Raw genomic sequence first — 21830 nt, forward strand, 5'->3', positions numbered from 1 at the left:
TCTGCGTGACTACCATTTTCGCTGGAATCTGCAGCGGATGGTATTCAGTTTTGATGTCATTTGACTCAGTGTTGATGCCAATATTCTGTGTAAAATGCGATTTATTTACCAGGTTTGCGCTATCGAAAACGGAAATGATGAAACATAGCCCAACCTTTGTATTCTCTAGTCGCTTTCAAGCGCTTGACTTGAGAATTTCGCAAACTAGATGCGCGTGCCGCGCTACAAAGACCGTTTCTTGGACTTGTTTTTTCCATGGAAATGACGACGTTGTTGACAAACTATGTAATCGATAAAGTACAGAATACAGATCTGTACTGATGCCGCGTTCGAAGCGCATGGATGTTAAGTACAGTACTATCACAAAAACCTTTTTTGCCATACATACTGCAACCGGAAAAGATTAGTGCGTTATCCGAATGAGCGATGATTTTCCTTTTCTACAATCATTGCGGCACGTACTATGCAGCATTCCGCTTCGGACTGGAATCAATCATTAAGACAACTAGGTCAGCCGTAAGTAATACAGACATCACTGGCGCTTAGTAATGTATTTTTGCGTATCAGATTTTTGGTTTACAGGAATATGATAACATTATGTGCATATTTACATATGTATCCTTCCCTCAACCACATACGTATTTTTGAACCGTAACGGCTTCGTTCTTTTTTCAGACACATCTGCACTTTATATCATTTTGCAGCACACGACAGAGACATCTTGTTTATGCGAGCTTCAAACATGATGGGATGTAGGTATATAGCTGACCTGCAATGTAGGACTAAATGGCATCGGTATGCAGTGCACTTGTACGCGGATATTTCGAACAGTCGAACAGTGCATTGCACTGAATGTGGATATGTTGGGTATGCGACCATTTCGTCCTACATTGTACATGGTACTACAGACTACAGAGCGGTGACAATATCAAGGTATTAAAAATATGGCGCGGTATTGAAAATAACAGTTTCTCATAAACTGAAAGTCGTGTACCGCGAAAGAACACTTGATATCACGAAACTATTGCTAATATTAGATTCTCTTATTATTGCTCGCATAATACGTATTTATCGCTTCGCATAATACGTATTTATCGTATTTTTCCATTCTTCTGTTATGTTATAATGTGGCGTACGTAAATGTTAAACCAGCATTATTCATGTTTTATCTTTGTCTGAGTTTGTCCCATAATCGTCGTTAATCTCGAGCTATTAAAACAGATAATATTTAGTTTGTATTTCTTTTTCCTTGTTATTGCATCGAACGCTGCGTTGTATCGAAAGTTTTGTTCGCTTTGCAATAAATAAATATTGCATTCCGACTACAATACGGAAAAAAACTACACATCATTCGCACCGATACTGCAGAGGCGGGAGACAAAACTATGATTTAAATTCATGATTCAAGCAATATTTATTCTACGCGAGTATAATCCCCATAAAAACAGAAACATGAATTTCTTATTGTGTGTCTGATCTACCCGGCAGAATACGTGGCCGCGTAATTCCATTTGACCAGCACGACACTCCCCCTGGCCACCACCTTGACCTTCTCGGAATCAAACCTTGGATCCACCCGCATCCCGGCCTGCTCCAACCCCAACTCTATCTCATCCTTCTCACCCAATCCCGCCGCTAGTTTATTGCTGACGTCGATCACCGCCACAGTCTTCCCGTAGCGGTAATCATGGGAGCGACGGTGGTAGCCGTTGACCTCCACCCGCATCTGCAGGTCCTTGGAAGGTATCCGGGTCCGCACCATCTTGATGGCCTCCTCCACGCCCCGACTCATGGCGCCACCGTCGCTCTGGAAGAAGGAGATCGGGTGCAGGCCGGTGTAGAAGTTATCACGGACGGGTGTTTCGGGGTCGTTGCTGCAGTGGATGTCCACGGTTATTTTGGTCGGGTGGTCTGGGTTGACGGCGGTGTAGTTGCAGTATGGATTCAGTTGAGCGGCGTGAACAGTGGGTGCACTGGATTCGGTGGTAGTGGTGCGGCGTTGTTTAGCGGCATCCACAGCGCGCCAGGACAGGAATAGGACGGTGGCAAAGAGAACATTAAAGAACTGCCGATTTAGAGGTAACATGTTGTTTAGCAAAACCGTTTAACAAAACTAGTAATCAGTTAATATTTTAAAGCACTGTAAATAATATTAGCAATGCTATAACACTATTTAAGCACACTAAGCGGCATACATCAGGATAATATTCGTTACAATATTGTTATGCATAATGTATTACCTGCATTTGCTGCACGTAGCTGCATGTAGGCATTTTTCACTATTTCCCTTCAATGTGGAGCTAGGTACAGATACTTGTATACAGCAACATGCTTGTTAAATTATGAGAATCGTTGAGGCCTTTATCTGAACCCAAGATCACCGCGATAACTGATCGACGATAGAATCGACTTTCCTGCAAGTTTATTACACAATACATTCTGTATTTCAAAATTCAGTCGAATCGTTGTCAGCTCATTCAGTAAAAAGTACAGTGATACTTTTCGATAAAATGCAGGCATGGTTCCAGGTCTCCATTGATTTTGTAATTTATGTCGGAGTGTATTTTATGTAAGAAAGCTGCACCCCGGGGCACCGCCGCACCGGTGTTTATTTCGGGGGTACGGGTGAGGGCGGAGCAATAATTTATTTACTTCAAACAATTAACTGGACAGTAACAACCATACAAGCAGTGCAATGTGCATAATAAATTCTATGGAGCCGCGCAGTTTTAAAGCGACTGCAAACTGCAATGACCACTTTAGCGATATTGACCTTTGCGACAGCCTTATGTAGGTTAAATCCGGCCGATAATGTGTTAGAAAAAGTCCGAGTCACCACTAATATTTCGTTCGGCGCCAATCGCCTTTGCAGCTGGGCATTCCCACCGCTTTCCCCATACCCACTACTGCGGTCACACCAGGAAACGTGCCAGTCCGAATGATGCACGCAGTGCAAAGGCGGCTCGGCGTGTTCACAAATGCAGCCAAGTGCAATGCTGCATTGCACAAAGGCTGCTTCGTGAAGTACTTAGTATATGAGAGCGTGATGATAGTTTGCAGAATGTGCAAAAGTTTGCAAAAGGTCGCATTTTCCGCGCGCAGATGGTTTTCACGCTAATATACATGTATATAAAATATAAAAATCATTTGGCTACAGAATACGATAAAATAATTCAAAGTAGTAGTAATAATTCAAAATAATGTTTGGTAGTGCTCGAAGCGCAATTTTCTTGAACATGCACACGAATTTGGCTCCATGTACCGGCACACTTTCCTTAACACAATAATGCGCATTATTCATTCACATTCGTTTCATTACAATACGTAGTACTACATTGTACGTAGCCATGTCCAAAGTTTGTAACCGGTGCGCTACAGAAACAACCCAACAGTCACGCATGGTTTGGTATAATCGTATCATGAATTTATAGAAGTCTTGCATTGTTAATGTCGATACACTGGATACAATAAACAGACGTGCTCGGACATGAACCACCAAAAATATTTTTCTGTGCAGCAGTACAGCTAACAGACATCCTGAATGCGACAAGTGAGTAATCATGCGGATGGCATGTTTAATAGTTTTTGCAATCTGCACGTATAATGGAAAAGCGCTCAACTCATACGGAATAAACACCGAGGATTATCAGTAGCTTCAGTACACTGGTTTATAAGAGTGATTAGCAGACATGCAAGAATCTACACTGTTGCATGCACCACACTACCGGTACGCCCAGTCTCCGCAAGATATAAGATACATTATAGCAATGCCAGAAGAATAAGGATTATTTCTCAAACGCATAGTCTGGATAGAAACACTTTTAATCGATTGATTCAGTTTACCGCTCAACGAACTAGTGAAAACCGACAATGTACAGCGGGACCCGCGCAACCAACAGTGTTGATGTTTTGTCTGACGACGGCCGGCTCTGTTATGGACGTGTGGTGGACGTAACGGACAAGGGACTCTTCATCGACTTCCTTATGCCCAGTCGACGCCGTGAATTCACCCCCTTTGAACGCTTATTCCACTGCCATGCTCAACTGCCTCTGGATGCCGACCGGATGGGCCCTCTTTACGGTGAACCGCTGTCCTCCATTCACCTGGAAGTGTTGGGTCGGGAAAGTCCTTCCGGTGTGTGGATGTGGTTTCCCGCCCGGGCGGCCCATCTGTCGGACGGTACGCAACACAATGCTTACGGCGTGGCCGTGGTAACATGGTGGAACGAAAGAGAGTACACGGATATTGTTCCTCTTGACCGGACACGGTGGAGGGTTGCGAGCGACTGGTGGGCGCAGCACGGCCAACCGCCAGTGGCTTTCACCAGCGGTACTGACGACATCTCGCGATTTCTGGCTACTTGGCCCGCGAACGTTAAGAAGAGCACATTTACCAAGAGTTTCATTCCGATACCGATAAACTGTTGCTCCATACCTGGGGAAGAACTGCTGAAGCGCATTAACAGTACATCTCCAGTGCCGTTTGTGGAGGTTGCCAGTGGAAAGTTGTGGTACATTCAGCTGAGAGAATTCTGTACGGCGGTAAGAATTCATTGATTACGTACGTGCGGTGGTTTTCCAGCTTTGGGATATGTATCGAGAAAATCGTTTTTGCAGAATCCGGATTTGCCGGTATTACAAGAGGAGTTTCTGATGTCTGTTCCACGCATTGTTGGGGAGCTGGTAGCTTCATCGACTAACTGCGACAACACGAAACCGTTTCTTGAACTACCGTCTAAGGTATGGAAGGAAGTGTTTTCTTGTCTGGGAACTGGTCTGCAAAACACGCTACGCGGTGTCTGCTTTACGTGGAACGACATTCTGAATTCGACATCTTTAACAGACAACATCATTATTAATAGTGCGGAATTCGAGGCAACAAAGTCGGACCGGTTCGTTTACTACATGACGTCACCCATTTACAAACGTCTTCGTTCGTCTACGCAACGCATTGTGTGTGATGCGTCCCGGCTGACGGAAGAGACTGATGTACTTAAGCTGCTAGATATGATACAATATGTTGCAAGGCAGAACGCCAGTGTTCGACTGTCAGGTTTGTATTTGTTGGGGTTTCAATGGCGATTCCAGATTGGTTCGGGCCATTCTTCGCATCATGACACGTGCGAACTGCATCAAGCTGGAAGTTAGCAGCCACGTCAGAGTATGCTACCGGTAATTTCTGCTGTTTCCGGCTGGGCTATTTTGTCGCGTCGCTCCGGCGAGTTCCATGTGAATTCATCCGGTTTCTCAGCTGTACCGTAAATCTGGACTATGTGTTTTTCGGCACCCATCCACGACCCAGAACGATAGATTTGTCAGTTGTCAGCCGAATCAACACGCCCCGCATGCAGGTCATGCGGCCTTAGCGGTGCCGTGTGGGATGCGTTGGAAGCTGGTTTGTCGCAGAGCAGCTTCGACCAGCCAGTAAAAGTATCTGGGTGGTTGGGAATGATCACAAAACTGGCAGGAAACGGCGCTGATTACTATGGCAAAGATATGTGCAAGGTGGTTCAAAGCAACGTTTTTTTTTAAATGGTAATTCGGCGCCAGCATTTTATGTCCTTTTAACATGACGTTTGGTTTGTAGATTTTGTGTGCAGTGCAGACCGCTGATCCACGGACGTCCTCACATTATCCCGGGAAGAAATGGTGCGTTGACGGCCTGAGCGAGCTGCAGTGGGAAAAACTGTCACGTCTAACGCTGGGTTTCATCCAAGAAATGGCCGACGATTACGCCAAGGCACGTGTCCCGGACGTCAATGGAGGTCCGCATTTAGACTGAGCGCCAGACTACGTTGACAGACAGTTTGACGGCGGATACAATTACTATAAGGTTCGCGGTTTGCTTATAGACAATTCTGCATCAATTTACAATTCATTGACGCCAATTTACAATTTGTTAAAATCTGTATTGCACATTAATTTTGTCGTACGCATGGGCATGACTGAAATTACATCGAATAGTCATTGTCCACTGATATCTTGAATTTGCATGTTTTCATATTATCGGCACCGTATCAATTAATATTAGCGTTTTCCTGTTGTTTGCGCAGTTTGTATTGTGAAACTGTTTACGACGTTCTATGCTAGTATGTATGAAATGTGAAAATGTATACGTTGGCGGTAACGAACGGAACGGTAAAGTGAGGCAGGGAATTTTTGTTGAATAGGCCGCAGACTGAGCGGGCGAATGTGCACCAAGTGTGTAACGATCGAAGGACACAAGTATAAAAAGAGGAGAAAAGCAACAGTATTTAAGCAAACAACTATTTAGGCATATCAAATAGAATGAGTGGGCAAATCACCATAATGAATCAGTAGCAACATAAAAAAACTGAATCAGCACACTCTGTAAAACATCTGTATAAAAGTATACAAGAAAAAGCCTCGGCTTCGCCTCCGCGTTTCTTGTGGTCAACGGCCACTTTACAGACTGTATTTAGTTTGACTGAACGTTTACTGTATTCGTCATTTACTGTATAATATATTTCGTTGCAACATAATCGGTACATCGTATTAACGCAAAAAACGGATTTTTATAAAAACACGGAATTTAATTTTATATGATTTTTTTTATTCAGTTCATGATTCTCTCAAATTACCATAAATTCTCAAAATGAATTCATGATTCTGTGGACCTCAACCTGATGAATCTGGGTAGTGGGAGCTCGGTCACTCGTTCGCCTAACGGGTCCCGTACACTGGACAGTACCGGTAGCTTGGTTACTCGTTCGGCTTACGGGCCCCGTACCGCCAGCTTGGTCACAGCACCGCTAGCTTGGTCACTTGGTCGACCGGCACTTGTGCAGAGATTGTCCTCCATGATGACGTTACATATGTAATCTTCTTGTCGTAATAACGGTCTGCTAATCAAATTCATTCTGATAATTTAAATAGTAGAAATGACTAACATTTTTTAGCAGTATTTTAGTTGGTTTACGTGGCAACACTGCCTGGTTAAAAATACCACGATGATAATTACTATTACGATAATTTAGTTGCATTTTTTGATGAACGTAGTCAAAACTCTTCCGCTTTGGCGTTCGAAGCGGGAGAGGTTTTGAAAGAAATGAATACTATCTCGCCGGGTTTTCGACTACGGGCTTCAGAATATAACATTGGTTTTGGTCAGTCTTCTCTGGTTTGCCGGCTCTGATGTGTCCCATTCGTGGCAATATAGATCTGAATTAGGATACGTGACACTTGTATCGGCAATGTAAAACCCCTGAGAATACAATAGCGATGAGAGCGATGCAAAATTTAAAACGGTAGTCCAAATAAGAATTTTCCAAAAAATTGTCCCATACTCAAGGCACGCAAGTACCGATCTCTGAACTTATACGATGTTATAATGCCAGACTACTTTCTTGCTTGGATTATTTTGATAACACGAATGTACGAAAGCTATTATCCACAAAATGCCTACAATGACAAATGCGAGAATAACGAGCCTTGAGCGATGCCTTTGGTACAGAACCCCTGAAACGTTGCGCACAAGCACTTTATGTTCCCCAAGGACTTCTCGCCAGGTTTGCAACTTCCGCATTTGTTTGGATAATTCCTTTCCAGAAATTCTGCGCACGTCATCGGTGTGTAAACACTGCCGAATGCACGCAGATATATCCGCTCGAATGGTGTCGATGATTTCCGGCGCATATCCATTGACAATGTAACGTACATACTGATGTTCAGTTAACGCTGCATTGAACCTGACCCTATCGTTCCCGTTTTGCAACCACTTTTCCTTGTACCCAACCCTGCCGTTAACCAGATCAACCATTATACAACCAAAACTCCAGATGTCACTTTTTCTTCCCGGTCGTGCAGTGTTTTGCGCTATGAATTTTTTCACTATTTCCGGTGACATGTAGCGTGGCGTTCCGCGCAGGTTCCTCACATCCTGGGAAACGGTAGTATCTCCATGCATCAGTACGTAATCATCCAAATCGCCAATTACTAGATGTTGCTGATTCCACTGGGAGATCTTCACGAATATATTTGAAGGTTTCAAATCTCCGTGTATAATGCACTGATCAAACAGAAAGCCTAGTCCTTCCGCCATATCAATTCCAAAACGAACGACAGTAGTCCAATTTAGCTTTTTTTGTTGAGCATCAGTCATATATTTTCCCAGATCGCCTAAAATGTGAGAATGGACAACCTAATTCGAATAAAAATTTAGGTAAGTTAACAACCTACCAGAACACCATTCCATTATAATTTCCAAAGCTGGCAGGCCGTTAGCCTCCGTTATCTCGTATCTGTAGTATTCCAGCACGTTTCGATGTCGTAGCGTCGTTAATTTATTAAGCCGGGCACGGATCTCTTGTTCAGTTTCCTCTGCCGACTGATCACTCAGTTTGCAAATTTTAGCCGCGATCGTGGTAGCGCCACGAAAAGCGCGCGTCTTTTCGATCGTGACTTTATAAACAATACCATATGTGCCTTTTCCGATAAATTCCCTTTTTTTATACTTTAAATCGTTACAAAATACTGCGGTTTCTGTGTCAAGGATACTCATTTTATGAAAACACGCAAAAGTAAAAACTAAGATTAGAAACTGTTTATTTTAATGTCAGTAAACGGAAGTGTTAAAACAGGGATGTAAAACACGAGAAAGCGACAGGTGAGCGCGCACGCGGAACTTTCTTATCACACCAACCAATTTCGGTTATCATCAACAATTTTGTATTACTAATGTTATCTCATGTTTCATAAGCTTCCTTATTTCACAAACTACGACTCTAAATGCGGCAGATTCCAATAACCGAATTATAACAAGCCTAGCTATATGCGCTATACGACGGAGAACAGTCGCATCATATAGGCGCTAATAGCTTCAATTTTTAATTCAAAAATTCGTATGTAAAAGTTAAGGTACGGATCCATTAGAGAATTTGTTTTAGCACAACAAACATCAAAAGACAATAATTTTACTGAATTTTGGAATCTGTCGCATTGACTATGCTCGCTCGTGTTTAGCGTAATAGCCTCGCTATTGAGTAGTGTATTTCATAAGTTTGTTGTATCTTGACAAGTTCTTTGGAATGACGTCTCTTGTTTTACGGTAGCTCTGCATTGTGGTTGTGGTTCAGTTTTGTATACTGCAACCACACATATGTATCTGTACGTTGTCGACTGTAAAAGCGTATCGACGATTCAAAATGTTTGCAGGATTATCTTTCATATTAAAAAGCTTGGAATCGCAAAAACCGTAATCACAACAGAAGATACCTAACAGGCTGATCTATTACATAGCAAATCTGGTCTCGATTAGATTACGTTTTCAAGCTGCTATTGCTAAGCGTAAAAGTGTGAGTGGGTACGCGGTGTTTCTGATCCATGGGTCCATGGCCACATTACCTCAAACACGCGTTATCTTAAACCGGTTCATAGGGGAAATATGTATAATAGCGCTGCGCTGCTTTACAAAAGGATATCAGAAACTTATTAATTTCAAGTTACAACTTACCCTACAAATACCGTGTGAAAGTGCTCTTCTCAAGAGCTTTTAAAATTGTCAGCGTATTACAACAGTCGTTAATGTCAAATATGCCAATGCCACGGTCCAGGAAATTTGATGTACTATTAGTACTTATTACTAGCGCACTTCACTGCGTTCATGATTGTTATTCAGTACTACTGAGTCTACTGCGCAAAGTATTCAAAAAAAATGTCGTCAACAGAGCCGCTGCAAAATTCTCATTTGGGGTCGATTGCGAATATAAACCTAAAGATTTTATTGCCGAAGGAGCATATGGAAGCGTTTTTAGAGCTGCCATTGTTCGCCGTGGAAAATTCAGGGGAGACGAAACGGTCGCCGTGAAATCAGTGAAACTTTATGAAATGCAACGTGCACTGGCAACGCCAAAAAGTTACATTAGCCTGCGCAAAAGATTAGACAAATTACTAAAACTGCATCATGATAATGTGGTCAAGATTCACCAGATAAGCATCAGCTCGGATGATGCGAAACTGCCCGTCGTCGAGCTGATGATGGATTATTACTGTGGTGAGTGCTCACATTGCGCGGTTATACGGTACTTACACCCTTCCGGCCTTGGTTAACTGGTTATGAACCAGTTAACCCAAGCCGGAAACGATTCTCAGTAGCAGTTCGCTTGCTATTTTTCGTCATGCACTGAAGCATGTTACCATTACTTGATTGCCTTACTTTTCTTAGTGCTTCTCTTGTATTAATGGGTTTTGCTCTAATTTTATTATGATGTCTGTTATTTAAATTCCCAAGGAGATTTAAATCCTAGCCTTTATTGGGTTACCTGCCAGCCGTACAATAAACAAAACAATAAACAATTTATCTCAAGCACAGGTGGTCACAAGCAAGCGCCACAACAGATCTATTTTACATGTCGACTAACTGTTCACGAACTCATTGCACAGAAAATCCCTTCAAGCATTTAGCTACGAATCATGAGTTTATATTACCGGGAGCCGTGGGGGGAGGCTGTAGGGGGTGGCGTTCAGCAAACTCCAAAACGTTACAAATTCCGCTGTTTTAAAAACAGTCGCGACATTTCCCGGCGAGACTTTCTTGAGCTCGGTGTGCTTACGAGCGGTAAGATTATCAACGGAAACAACCAGTGAACAAGGTACGTGACTTATTTCCAGCGTAAAGTTACAGCGAGAAATACAAATTCATGGGTTGCAATGAGCAAAATGCTACGGCCCGCTACGCCAGTCTTTGCGTATTTACATTTTACATGCATTGAATTCGTGTACTCGCGCAAAAGCATTCACTTTCGCGTATGTACACGAATTTGGTACTTTGTACCGGGTTTCTTCTATGAACGGTGTAACTTGGTGCGGTGTATCCGCGGTGAAGTTTTCACTAAAGCACTCAAAGCCCAGCGGAAAATTTCACCGTCGGTACGATGGAGTTCGGTGCTTTTCAACACACCACACCGAATATTTTTGGTGGATGCAGTGAAGAATCTGATTTCTGTGCCAAATCGTGTAGAACATTTCACTCACAAAACCGTAATTCTCTATACATGAGAAGTACCTAGTGAGTTCGTTATCACTTCATGCATGGCTAAACATCCTTCTTGCTTCTTTTGCAAGAGCCAAGAATACTCATTAGGGTAGCGGAAAATATTTCACATCTTTTTTCAGATGGCGACTTGCGGAATTACCTACAAAAGCTAAAACGAAGCAACATGTTTCTCGATCATCCGACCATCCTTCGATTCCTAACCGATATTGCGAGCGGTATTCGATATTTTCATTACAATAACATTATACATGGAGACTTGAAACCGGAAAATATCCTCTTTATGCCTTTGGAACACGGTGGAAAAAGGCTTGCGATTGGTGACTATGATGGCTACCTTAAGTCCAAAGGTGGTGGTGCTGTAACCAATTATGGTGTCAAACGGCCTGTTGTACTCCACGCTATATGTCGCCTGAAATGATGCGCTTTTTCATGAAAGAAGATTTTGGTAAAAATCCGGAGTTGGCAACAGATATCTGGAGTTTTGGCTGTATTGCGCTTGATTTGTTGGACGGTGTAAATGGTGACCGACGAAGGAAGTTGGTGTCCAAGGGAGCCGATTCCGTGCCAAATGAGGAAGCAGTTGATGAAAACACGACACTAGAGCGTTACAGCTACCTTTATTCAATAGGTTATGCTCCCTTCGTGCATAGCAGCATTTGGATCAACGTAAATGGGGCGGGAGGAAATGGGATAAATTTAGCGCATTGTATTGAAAGATGTTTTGCTATTTGTGGGAAGGAGAGGATAACGGCGGACCAACTCCTGTATGAGCTTCTGACAACTAAACAAGCACCTTCAACTATCTTAAAACAAGTTGATGCAGCTACATCGAGGTTGAACCATCTTGCCACCGAAAGCAAAATCCGCCGCTTGTTTCACTGCTGTTGGTGGGCAAATGATGTGGTGAAAAGGGAAACTATTTTGGAAACTTTCGACCCGACATTATCTTTTGTGTGGCGTTTTCCTCTCCCCACTAACGTCGTGCCCGTGAGCCCGGTACGAACACGAACTGCAAAAAACATCTCATGCATAAATAAATGTGCTAGGTTCATTTTTCAGAAGTGCTGAAATGTCTAAATACAAAGTACTTAAATGAATAAGCCCAGATTACTGTAGCGGCGGTTGCAAGATGGACCACAGGGTGCTGCGTGCGGAAGTTTGCACGCACATTTTCGGTGTACAAGGAAGCGTGCACAGTGCCAGCACGGCCAGCAGGGACTTTAGACAGAGCATCAGAACTTTGTTGCTAAACTGACTTTTCATCCAACCTAAGTAAAGATGTTTTAGATGAAACAAATATACATATTATACTTATCCAGAGCTAAACTTTTTGGTTTTTTATGCTGGACTATTTTGTGAATTTCACCGGGCAGCATTTATAATGTGGTTTTTTTTTAAACTTGTTTAAACCCATCTTTCTTGGAGGGACAACGAAGCGGAATTTCTTCCGGACGTAAGGAATACTGTTCGAAGAGGAATACCCTCCGAATGTATAGACTTGAAATATGACTGAACGTCGAACTGAATCAATTGCGCAGTAGGCTTTACCGCCTTATTACTCTGCTTTAAGTTCTTTTCCAAGCAATTCTCATTGTTGGTGGTGGCTGGAACCGAACTGAAAAGCCCTTGGTGATAACTGGCGAAACTTGACTTCGGTGCAAAATGCAATGCAAAGTTCAAATTACTGTAAAAGCAGTAAGTTAAAAGGTTGTGGCAACAGACAAAAAAAGATTTAGCAGTAGGGGGTCAAAATAGCCACACCCTGAAAGTGCAAACACTTTGAGGGCGTCGCCGCAGAGTAGCAGTACATTCTGTGCGCAAACGTGAGGGCGCAATAGGTTCTTGTAATCAGGTGCCATCAACTGTGAGTAAGTATAAAAAAATTCTTGGTAGGTGTGCCAACTGCGAGCTGCCGAAGCCGATAGTCAAATGGAAAAGCACGTCTGCTAGAATATGATATTGATTTCTAACATATTCCAGATGTCACTTGCTTCGGAAACGCCATGCGTATTCGTGAATTTACCTATGCGAAATTAACCGATTGCACTTATCTACTCTGTATGCACGGGCTTAAGCATTTATGCAAAATGCACTTACGGATTTGCTTATGCACTTAGGAATTGTTTATTGATTAGGTTAACTGGTCTGCTCTAGGTGTCAACGCGATCTTTATCCGGCTTTATAATTGACACACCGGTCTTAGCTGGTAATGGTGAAATAATTCTGGAGATCCCCGATGCAAAAAATTCATTCAAAAACATAATAGCTTGGAATGTTGCCACAGCCTCCTTGAGAATAGTGGGGTCTTGGCATTCACATTATGAGCCAATGCAACTGCTGCCAAAGCGACTGTTGCCAATTGCTGTGGGCACAAATCTTTATTTCTGGTTAGGAAGGAAACTTCAAAAGCTATGCCTCATTCGTGGAACACTATCCCGGGAAGATTTGCGGTACAAGGATGATACGTAAGTTGTCTGAGTTTTGAGTCCATCGGTATGAGTCCTGGTAGTGACAGCTAAAACGTTTTTCGTTAACGAATTACTCATTATGGCTTGTGACCAGAATATTGCGAACTCACGATAATTTACTTACTGAAGTGAGTTTTTGCAACCAAAACCTTTCAAGCCGTATGTAGTCACAGAATCTTTTAGACTTTCAGCGATCTTGTCTTCCTAAGCACACATCTGATTACAGTGGCGAAATCGTTTACGGGACACGGATCGAGAACCTCTTAATTTACGGTTATTTAACAAGGGTCAGATCCTCGTGTTCACTGCGATTTCATTGCTTGGACACTGTGACGGACCGGTGGAACAATATTTGCATCCCCAAGTTAAATAACGTACGTGAGAAATTTGCCATCGTTAAGCTTGACCATCACTTGTACCTCCTGGGAGGAAGAGAACCACTAAAGAATCCGTCTGAATTGCGAGAACGTTGCGAATCGAAGTTGGGTATTTTTGCATCCACGGCAAGCATAAAATCTTGTTTACGTGTAAATATTTCACGGGGGTCCTGGGAACCCGTTGCCCCGTTAAATCACGTACGATTATCTCCTTCCGCGTTTGTTTTACACGGTCAGATATATGTCTTTGGCGGTTGGTCTAAAACCGGTGACCCAGAAAAAACGATGGAAGTATACTGTAGAGAAAAGGATAATTGGTCTCTTGTCGGTTTTCCAGGGCCAGAAGATGAGAGCAGAAGTTCCAGTATCTTTCGGGGTATGGGGGCTAAGATCTACCAACCATGAAATAAAAGAGGCTACTGCAGCTTACATTAGAGGAGCTTGTGAATGATACGGTCATGCTTTCGCTTTTCGTAATTATCGGACGGTTAAGTGCTAGTGCGAATAGCGTTTTTTATTATCTTCTTATCAATAAAAATTAATAAACCTCTTGACTGTCTCAGCCCGTCAAAGGAGCGACCTCGATAGATGGATATCACTGTCGAACTTAATCGGAAAATATAGTATCAAGATTTCTCCCACAAGATGCCATCTATTAAAAATATAGGGCCTCGGACGATAGTTTTCTAAAAAATGTTTTGCCAATGGCGGTTGTAGCAATAAAGTAAATGACGGAACTACCGTTATTGTAGCGGTTTGTTATGCTCTCTAAGCAAAGCCAGCAAAATAAGAATTACTGCAAAAGCTTGTCGAGCAATTTAGGTCATAAAGGGACAGGCAATGCGCATTAAGCCTAATACGTACAGATACTGGCATTAGAACGCAATATTAATCCAACTTCTGAAATAGGTATATTACGTAGTATCGTTATTCTTTAAAGTCGGCCCGGGCTGTTTCGCCGCCAATAACAGCCTCCGCATCGACGACGACGTAATGGTTAAACAGCACCGGCCGCCACAGGTGTGCTTGCTCTTCGTTGTTAAACTTTATTGTTTTTCGCTTTTCCACTGATAACCGTCCTTAATTACAGCGACGGTCATTTTGATTCTGTTGTTACTTAATCCATATGTTCTCGCCGCGAGTGTTCCGGTCAAATTGCTGAATAAGTTTCTGTTTAACGGTACGCAAAATCATTTCGCTCTAACTATTTTGTTACTAATATTCACCAGAATTATGCAAGCTTTTGCCTTCTATTCTGCAGAAAGGCTGGAGATTACTGCATAACTGATACAGATTACACTATACAAACACATTTTATGAAAAACACAATTGCACCCCGAAAAACTTTGAAAATGCACAGTCAAAGATGACAATTGTGTAGATACTGAATTTAACCGAGTAATTTGCAGATATGCGCTTGCCGCGCTCTCGGACGGTTCAAAAGCGGTATGCAGTTCTTCCATCCCTGGTAAATGGGGAACTGCAGAAACAAGTGGGAAAAATTTCATGTATGTTGCAGAGTTTTATGGCTCACGAGCTGTGACCGTTCCGGTTATACGGCCAGCAGCACGTAGAGCAGATAAGTCCTAAGCCGCTCAATCCCGTTAACCAACTTAACTGCCAGGCGTAGCGGAAGCTCGTGTATTTGACGAATATGGAATAGCCAACCAGAAATCGTGGAGAGAAGCTGCAGCTCGTGAACGGCCTCCATTTGAAAATCCGCCAAACAGAGCCAGATTCTCTATAACTCGTTGGTCTTAAGGGAACGGGCAAAAACACTTTATTGTGGCTGCTGGGAAAAGGTCAAATGCCAGAAAGAACAGCAAGTGACGGAGCCGCGGAAGTCATACATGTCAACGGTTTCTTAGATTCTGTTGGGCTGCGCGTATGTGCACAAAAAGAAGTACTGTACTAGCATTATTAGTGTTTCCCTTCACAATTGAGAAAATTAACTAGTGAAGTGCACCGCTCTTCGATAGCACTGAAAGACCGAAGCAAAGCTAAAAATATTTCGACAAGTATCTAGAACTGGGGAAATGATTTACACGCAGGGATGTTGAAGCACTGATCCATTGCTCCTTTTTCCTGACTTTAATTTCTATGATAATGGCTGATAGAAGACTGCATAATACGAAACACTTTTTCAGATTTATTTGTACCTAATATTTAAGAGCGACATCTGTATGCTTAGTTAAAAAAGCTGACGCAGCCGTTCTGTTTTTACTGTCAATTTCGGGTCGGCCTACTTTACCTTTGCCGCCCCTTTGCCTTTGCCGTTTCACTTTGCCTTTTACAACTTAACCTTTACCTTTGCCTTTGCGGCCGTGAATACCTTTGCCGTTTCGGTTTACCGTCGAAAAATGCCGTTCAGAAAGCCTTTGCCGTTGAATAACCGTTAAAAAATAAATTACCGTTTACAGTTTGCCGTTCCTAACTTTTCTTGTTTTACGTTTCAAGTAAACAAAACTTATCGTACACATACATCGGCAAGTGTTGCACATTCCAAATTCATTTTAGTTTTTTAAGTAATTTATACGCTAGCATCTCAAATTTTACGCAGATTTATTATTCCGGTTCCTAGCCACAAGAAGCAAAAACTACTGACACCACATGGCACATGCATCATAAATTTGCGCAACAATTTGCAGAATCTGTACGTTGGTATCATATTACAATAATTAAACCATGCAGCAAAACTAATAAGAGTTGTTTAGGAGGGATGCTACCACCCACCGGTACAGAACTTATTCCATTGTAAGTCAGTTGGCTGGGATATGCTCAAAATACACACTTCTCGGGTTACAGAAGGAATGTGACGTAACAATTTCGTGATCGGTAAAGTAAAAATTAATGAATTAACAGTTACCGTAAACACGGCGGAGTTACGGTATATCGCAGCGGTCTTGCAAACAACATGCTCGTTAAAATATGCGGTCCCAGTAGTTAGCTGCACTGATTAGAACAAAAGGCCGTTTCGAAACATTTCGGCGTACTCTTTTTCGTTTTGAGCTGCCGCCATGAACCATTTGCCGTCATATACAACATTAAATCCACCAGTCGAATTAAATCCCTTGTGACGAATGCCGATGCACGACATCTGCATGTGATGATGGCGGATATGCTTATCTGTAGGATCCTGCGTACCTCGTTTGTAATCTCTTTCGCTTCTTGCAACAACCAGACCGAGGTGTGGGCGCGACTCAACGAGTAATTTCCGACATCCAGCGCACTTAATACTGGCATTGGCTGAGGATGGAATTTTCGTAATACGAAAAGGTTCTTCTTTGTATTCCTGTGCCCAGACCGGTCGATCTGCAAAATTACAGTGAAGAATTCCGCGGGTGCAGCAAATTAGCGCCATGTTACTTGTTACCAACGTACTTCTGACAAAAAATCAGAAATTTGCATGACTTCACCCAGCATACGATTATGTAGTGGATTTCGCCTACTTTATAATATTCACTACTTTTTTTTAGTGCAGCATTTTTGCAAACAAATTTATTTATTGAATTACCTGTGTTTTGGTTCGATGGGCCAGAAAAATGGTTATCAAAATGCCCCGAAGTATCGTCACGTTTATCAAACCGCAGGCGCTTTGGTGACGAGAATAGTTCCAGTGTGCCTTCCCAGTCCCTTCCATCGCGCTTTGTGTGCCCCGTCCCGCGATATTTCATTCTTCCAAAACCCGGCTTGTTTCCGCTATCAGGAAATACGCTGATCCGCTGCGCCGAAATAACCCACTGAATTACACGCTGTACTGCATTTGCTTTTGCTGCCACAGCAATAACGTGCCGACATAGCTTTTTGGTTCCGCGGCTGTTGAAATGCGAACACGTACACGAAGGTCTACCAGTTGGTAGCGTAATCTCCACTTTGTGCATCTTGCCATCGTCCGATTCAACAACATAGGATATACTGTCAGCAGACTGCGCAGTTTCTGTGTACAATCTGCAATTAATTTCATCTATTTCCAGGAGATCACGCGCTTCGCCCCACGTTACCATATATGTAGCCGGCAAGCCTGACTTCTCAAAAGGCAACAGAAGCGAATCAACAACAGTCGACACGGCTTTGAGTGCTGCTGTTGGCTTTCCTTGTATCCGGCAAGATACCTTGCCAGGATCACATCCAAAGAAAGAGCATAGCCGCTCTTTAATGTGCTCTTGATCATTTGCTTTCTCCGGAAGCATCAAAAGCTGCGATTTTAAAAATTCTGCCAGTTCAAAGGGCCCGTGGTCGAACAACGTCATTGCCAACTCTTCTTTTTGATCGTTGTGCATTGCAATCATGTTTTCTGTTGCAACGCGGATATCGTTTCGTTTACCAAAAATCTTTTTCATCTTCGCATGCAGGGATTCAGCCTGGTAGGTGTTTCCAAGGTCAGTCCCAACGCCGGCAACCAGCCGCATGGGTGCAATCAGTTTGTCAAGAAAGTTTTTTTCTTGGTACTTTCGGAAATACTTTGTGAAATCTGATGCCGATGCGCCCCACTTCCTGTAAAGTTGACGTTCTTAATTGAGCAAGATTAAAATATTTGAATCACAAATTGAAATCTACCATCGTAAGCAAACGTCACATATTTTTTAAATTGTGTTTCTCATATCTTTCATAAATTTTAGTTTCACTATTTTTTTGAAAAACTCGAATATTGCTTACAACCAACATAAATAAAAATATTATATATCTCGACGTATAAAATCTCAAAGGAATGCTCTTACTGTTCAAGTTTTGTTAAGGCTTGCTGGAATTCCTTCTCTGATCGGGAGTCAATCAATCCCGGCTGCAAGTTACTGTTAGCCAACACTTTGCCAAAAATGTCGACGAGAATTTGCTTTCGTAAAGCATGGGAACCGGTTCGCAAACGGATCAACTTCTGCAATTGCCGCTTTATATTCCGCCTCACGTGGATAACACACAGCGTGTGGCAGCTTAATGGAAATGCTTTTTCAAATGCACTGATCAGAGGCTTTTCGCCGTCAGTAATAAACGAAAACTACTTTTTCTTCAAATCCCATCCATGCTCCTGGAGACGCGCAGCAATAAACTCGGCCATTTGGGCGTAAGATGCTTCCGTTTGGGACTGTGTGAACATAACTGGGCCGGAAATAAAGGTTTTTGATCCGGTTCGCCGATTCACAACGGCATCGACCATGACCGTTGTCGTTAAAATGTAGTAGTTGGACATTTTAAAGGTGACATTGATTTGAATGGGATTGTGAGCTGCAATACGAAGAGACTTATTTTCCACGGTTATAGAAGAATCTTGATTTGCAATATTTGAAATAACATGTACTGTAGTTGCCAATAGTAACAATTATGGGACACAAATATAAATATGCAAACCCAGATAAGCACTTTTGTTCACGTCACAACGACCTCCCCTTTACGGCAGTTGGTCCATTTTGCGTGACGCAAATATGCAGAACATGCATATCCCGCCCAGATTAAGCAAAATAAAGAAACTACTCCAGAATAGTTTTTTTGAGATGGCAACTCAAATAAGCAGCTTATTTGAACGTACATCGTACAGAAATGTGTTACGAACTTACGATCAATAGGCTTATCAGCAGGTTCCTCAGGTTTTCCGTGATGTTTCTTTCGCATACTAGTGCAGTAACGTTCGAAAAGTTTTGTTTAGCACCTAACCATAAGTACGGTAGTCTGTAACTCCGTCTTGTTTAACTCCGTCTCCGTCCGTAACTTGAACTAATCATGTTCTGCTCTTCGTATCCGAGCCATCAGTACCAGAACCTGTGCCTGTTCCTACCCTGTTCCTACGGTGATCACGGTTCGGTCTGAAGAAGATACAGCAACTGGTCGAAACATGAAGAGCAAGTTTTAGTTAAATGGCTGGCAGAGCAGCTGATTTTGGTAGACGGAAGTCATTTAAATTTTGTAAACATCACGAGGCAGGGATTGGTTCTAAAAGCGACGGAGAGAAACAGACTGCCGTGGCCCGCATAATTGCTAGAATTTGAGATTTTGGCAAACGAAAAAACTAAAAGAGCTGTAGTTTTCACACATTTTAATTAACATTTTAATTTATTAGTACCGTGCTTGAAGGGAGCTACATTAAATGCGTTGGGAAGATTTTAGTTACAGACTGCAGTAATATGCTGACAAGCTACAGTAAAGTAAAATGCAGTTTTGAAAAGGAACACAAAGCTAGAAAGTGCGCATAAATTACGCAACGAAGATGGGCAACGGTTTATTGGCTGGTTCCGTTTTGCCTGTGACGTGAACAAAAGTGCTTTTCTTGGTTTGCATATTTATATTTGTGTCCCATAAATATCTTTAAAATTATTAATTTGATGCCGGGAAAAGTATAACGAGAGTAACATTTATTAAGAATTTACCATTTTGAGCAATTAGCGACAGCAAATAGGGCGTGCAGACGATGTAGTTGACCTTGGCACCTTCGGATTCAAACTCGCATGCAAAAACGTCAGGATTTCCGGCCAGACCGCTCATGTCCAGTTTGCCACAGCGCTTTACTGTTTCCAGTCCCCGCACATAAGAAACGAACCGTTTGCCACCGCTATTCCGGTAATATGGACTGAACACGATATCTTCTGGCGTGGTGCATGTTGTTGCTGCCTGGTGATACACAGCCGATGCGCTAGGAGCTTTTCCATGATGAGAGTCGCTGATAATTTTTTTGACGCTTTTACCGATTGAACGCGCCTGATACTGCTTGCCGACCGGAAGCTGATGTGGTGTGGCGTTGTTGTTCCAATAGTAAATAATAAGAACAAATTGGCCTGTCAAATCCATCGCTTTACAATCTGCCACTTCGAATACAATGATTCGGCCAAAATTTCGATCCGACTTATTGATAAAATCCCGAAAGATGAAAGTGTGAGTCTGAAAATTGTCGTCATCCGCAGAATCCATTTGCGATTTTTCTGTTTCCATCCGCCGGTCTGACCCTTTGATGCTAAGTCAAACGCCTTTTCTGCCTGAGTTTTTGGATCGACCCGTACCGCAAATTGCCCGGTGCCTTGAAACATGAGCGGCATTTGACTGGTTCCGAACGTTTCTAGTGTATCCGGGTCAAGAAGGGCAGTGAGGACATCTGTGAGCGGCACATGAGTGCGGAACAACGTGTATCCGTTACTGCAAAATGATCAGTTCAGAATTCAAAGGTCACGGTACGAAATACAATGTAGCCGAAAAGTAGTTGTAGAAAAGCAGTTATGTACAGCACATAGGTTCCCATGTTAACCAAGCAATTTATCAATGCACATGTCGTTCCTCAGCAGTTTAACTTATGTGGGATGATTTTTTTAAATTCTGAGCGAATTTGTGACAAATAAAATTCGATTAAATTCTACCGTAAGTTACCATTGGCCCGCGCTCAAGCTCGGACTTGGACTCGGACTTGGACTACTAAAACTTGGACTTGGACTTCACTTGGACTCCAAAATTTGGACTTCACTTGGACTCTAAAACTCGGACTTTATGACTTAGACTTGGTTGTAGGCGTTTCTCAAGTCTTCTTACGTTTCTTCATGCTTTCTCAGGTTTCTCAGGTTTCTTAGGTTTTTTAGGTTTCTTAGCTTTCTTAGGTTTTTTCGGTTTCCTTTGTCTTCATAGGTTTCTTAGGTTGCTCAGGTTTCTTAGGTTTCTTAAGTTTAACTAAGAACCTAAGAAACGTAAGAAAAAAAACCTAAGAAACTTAAGAAGCCTAACGAACCTAAGAAACCTAAGAGACCTAAAAACCTAAGAAAACATTAGGAAACGTAAGAAGACATGAGAAACATAAGAAACGCCTAATTCTAAGTCCAAGTCATAAAGTCCAAGTTTTAGAGTCCAAGTGAAGTCCGAGTTTTAGAGTCCAAGTGAAGTCCAAGTTTTAGTAGTCCAAGTCCGAGTCCAAGTCCGAGTTTGAGCCTGGGCCGTTACCATTTGTAACTCGGTCCAAGAACGCTGTGAGATTCTCCTTTATCTTCAACTGGTGCAGTTCCATTT

The 21830-nt window shown here is 42.5% G+C and overlaps 6 protein-coding genes across 15 annotated transcripts; 2 read left to right on the forward strand and 4 right to left on the reverse strand.

Annotated features, from left to right (window-relative positions):
• The first annotated feature begins 271 nt into the window (after positions 1-271).
• On the forward strand, positions 272-6009 carry LOC129601586 (uncharacterized). 8 transcript variants are annotated; one of them, XM_055500430.1, is made up of 6 exons: positions 272-752; positions 1489-2079; positions 3859-4542; positions 4618-4740; positions 4863-5505; positions 5588-6009. In XM_055500430.1, the coding sequence occupies exons 3-5, from the start codon at positions 3871-3873 to the stop codon at positions 4959-4961; spliced, it is 894 nt and encodes a 297-aa protein (XP_055356405.1). In that variant the 5' UTR covers positions 272-752; positions 1489-2079; positions 3859-3870; the 3' UTR covers positions 4962-5505; positions 5588-6009. The 8 variants fall into 8 exon arrangements, with proteins under 8 accessions (XP_055356405.1, XP_055356399.1, XP_055356401.1 ...); XM_055500424.1 differs by having other exon boundaries at positions 272-516; positions 676-756; positions 4618-5505; XM_055500426.1 differs by having other exon boundaries at positions 272-516; positions 676-752; positions 4618-5505.
• LOC129601589 (uncharacterized) lies at positions 1248-2371 on the reverse strand. The gene is made up of 2 exons (XM_055500433.1): positions 2241-2371; positions 1248-2065 (listed from the first exon to the last, which is right to left on the reverse strand). The coding sequence occupies exons 1-2, from the start codon at positions 2271-2273 to the stop codon at positions 1478-1480; spliced, it is 621 nt and encodes a 206-aa protein (XP_055356408.1). The 5' UTR covers positions 2274-2371; the 3' UTR covers positions 1248-1477.
• Positions 6010-6418: 409 nt separating the features above from the next.
• Positions 6419-8579, reverse strand: LOC129601587 (cell division protein kinase 2 homolog CRK1-like). Its single transcript, XM_055500431.1, has 2 exons — positions 8200-8579; positions 6419-8139 (listed from the first exon to the last, which is right to left on the reverse strand). Exons 1-2 carry the CDS (start codon positions 8519-8521, stop codon positions 7337-7339), a joined length of 1125 nt encoding a protein of 374 aa, XP_055356406.1. The 5' UTR covers positions 8522-8579; the 3' UTR covers positions 6419-7336.
• An 887-nt stretch (positions 8580-9466) lies between these two features.
• On the forward strand, positions 9467-16259 carry LOC129601579 (uncharacterized). 3 transcript variants are annotated; one of them, XM_055500413.1, is made up of 6 exons: positions 9467-10012; positions 11134-12010; positions 13169-13479; positions 13709-13963; positions 15269-15305; positions 15379-16259. In XM_055500413.1, the coding sequence occupies exons 2-6, from the start codon at positions 11417-11419 to the stop codon at positions 15400-15402; spliced, it is 1221 nt and encodes a 406-aa protein (XP_055356388.1). In that variant the 5' UTR covers positions 9467-10012; positions 11134-11416; the 3' UTR covers positions 15403-16259. The 3 variants fall into 3 exon arrangements, with proteins under 3 accessions (XP_055356388.1, XP_055356389.1, XP_055356387.1); XM_055500414.1 differs by lacking the exons at positions 15269-15305; positions 15379-16259 and adding an exon at positions 14197-14484 and having other exon boundaries at positions 13709-13856; XM_055500412.1 differs by lacking the exons at positions 15269-15305; positions 15379-16259 and having other exon boundaries at positions 13709-14484.
• A 238-nt stretch (positions 16260-16497) lies between these two features.
• On the reverse strand, positions 16498-18846 carry LOC129601582 (uncharacterized; the record flags this gene model as incomplete). Its single annotated transcript, XM_055500417.1, has 3 exons — positions 16498-17171; positions 17374-18353; positions 18578-18846. Coding segments are annotated over 3 exons (1605 nt in total), but the record flags the coding sequence as incomplete, so codon positions are not given.
• On the reverse strand, positions 18713-21029 carry LOC129601583 (uncharacterized). Its single transcript, XM_055500419.1, has 2 exons — positions 20216-21029; positions 18713-19079 (listed from the first exon to the last, which is right to left on the reverse strand). The coding sequence occupies exons 1-2, from the start codon at positions 20772-20774 to the stop codon at positions 18853-18855; spliced, it is 786 nt and encodes a 261-aa protein (XP_055356394.1). The 5' UTR covers positions 20775-21029; the 3' UTR covers positions 18713-18852.
• Between the last annotated feature and the right edge of the window lie 801 nt (positions 21030-21830).

This window comes from Paramacrobiotus metropolitanus, unplaced genomic scaffold (assembly GCF_019649055.1).
Source record: "Paramacrobiotus metropolitanus isolate TYO unplaced genomic scaffold, Prichtersi_v1.0 Parri_scaffold0000253, whole genome shotgun sequence".
Lineage (NCBI taxonomy): Eukaryota > Metazoa > Tardigrada > Eutardigrada > Parachela > Macrobiotidae > Paramacrobiotus > Paramacrobiotus metropolitanus.

Coding starts and splice junctions, on each gene's coding strand:
- LOC129601589 (XM_055500433.1), bottom strand. CDS start 2,273: ATGCCTACATGCAGCTACGTGCAGCAAATGCAG. Junction 2,066..2,240: donor GCTACGTGCAGCAAATGCAG/GTAATACATTAT, acceptor CTAAATCGGCAG/TTCTTTAATGTTCTCTTTGC.
- LOC129601586 (XM_055500423.1), top strand. CDS start 3,871: ATGTACAGCGGGACCCGCGCAACCAACAGTGTTGATGTTTTGTCTGAC. Junction 4,543..4,617: donor TGAGAGAATTCTGTACGGCG/GTAAGAATTCAT, acceptor TCGTTTTTGCAG/AATCCGGATTTGCCGGTATT.
- LOC129601587 (XM_055500431.1), bottom strand. CDS start 8,521: ATGAGTATCCTTGACACAGAAACCGCAGTATTTTGTAACGATTTAAAG. Junction 8,140..8,199: donor TATAATGGAATGGTGTTCTG/GTAGGTTGTTAA, acceptor CTCACATTTTAG/GCGATCTGGGAAAATATATG.
- LOC129601579 (XM_055500412.1), top strand. CDS start 11,417: ATGTCGCCTGAAATGATGCGCTTTTTCATGAAAGAAGATTTTGGTAAA. Junction 12,011..13,168: donor ACGTCGTGCCCGTGAGCCCG/GTACGAACACGA, acceptor GGTCTGCTCTAG/GTGTCAACGCGATCTTTATC. Junction 13,480..13,708: donor TTGCGGTACAAGGATGATAC/GTAAGTTGTCTG, acceptor ATCTGATTACAG/TGGCGAAATCGTTTACGGGA.
- LOC129601583 (XM_055500419.1), bottom strand. CDS start 20,774: ATGGAAACAGAAAAATCGCAAATGGATTCTGCGGATGACGACAATTTT. Junction 19,080..20,215: donor GTCGCTAATTGCTCAAAATG/GTAAATTCTTAA, acceptor TTCGTATTGCAG/CTCACAATCCCATTCAAATC.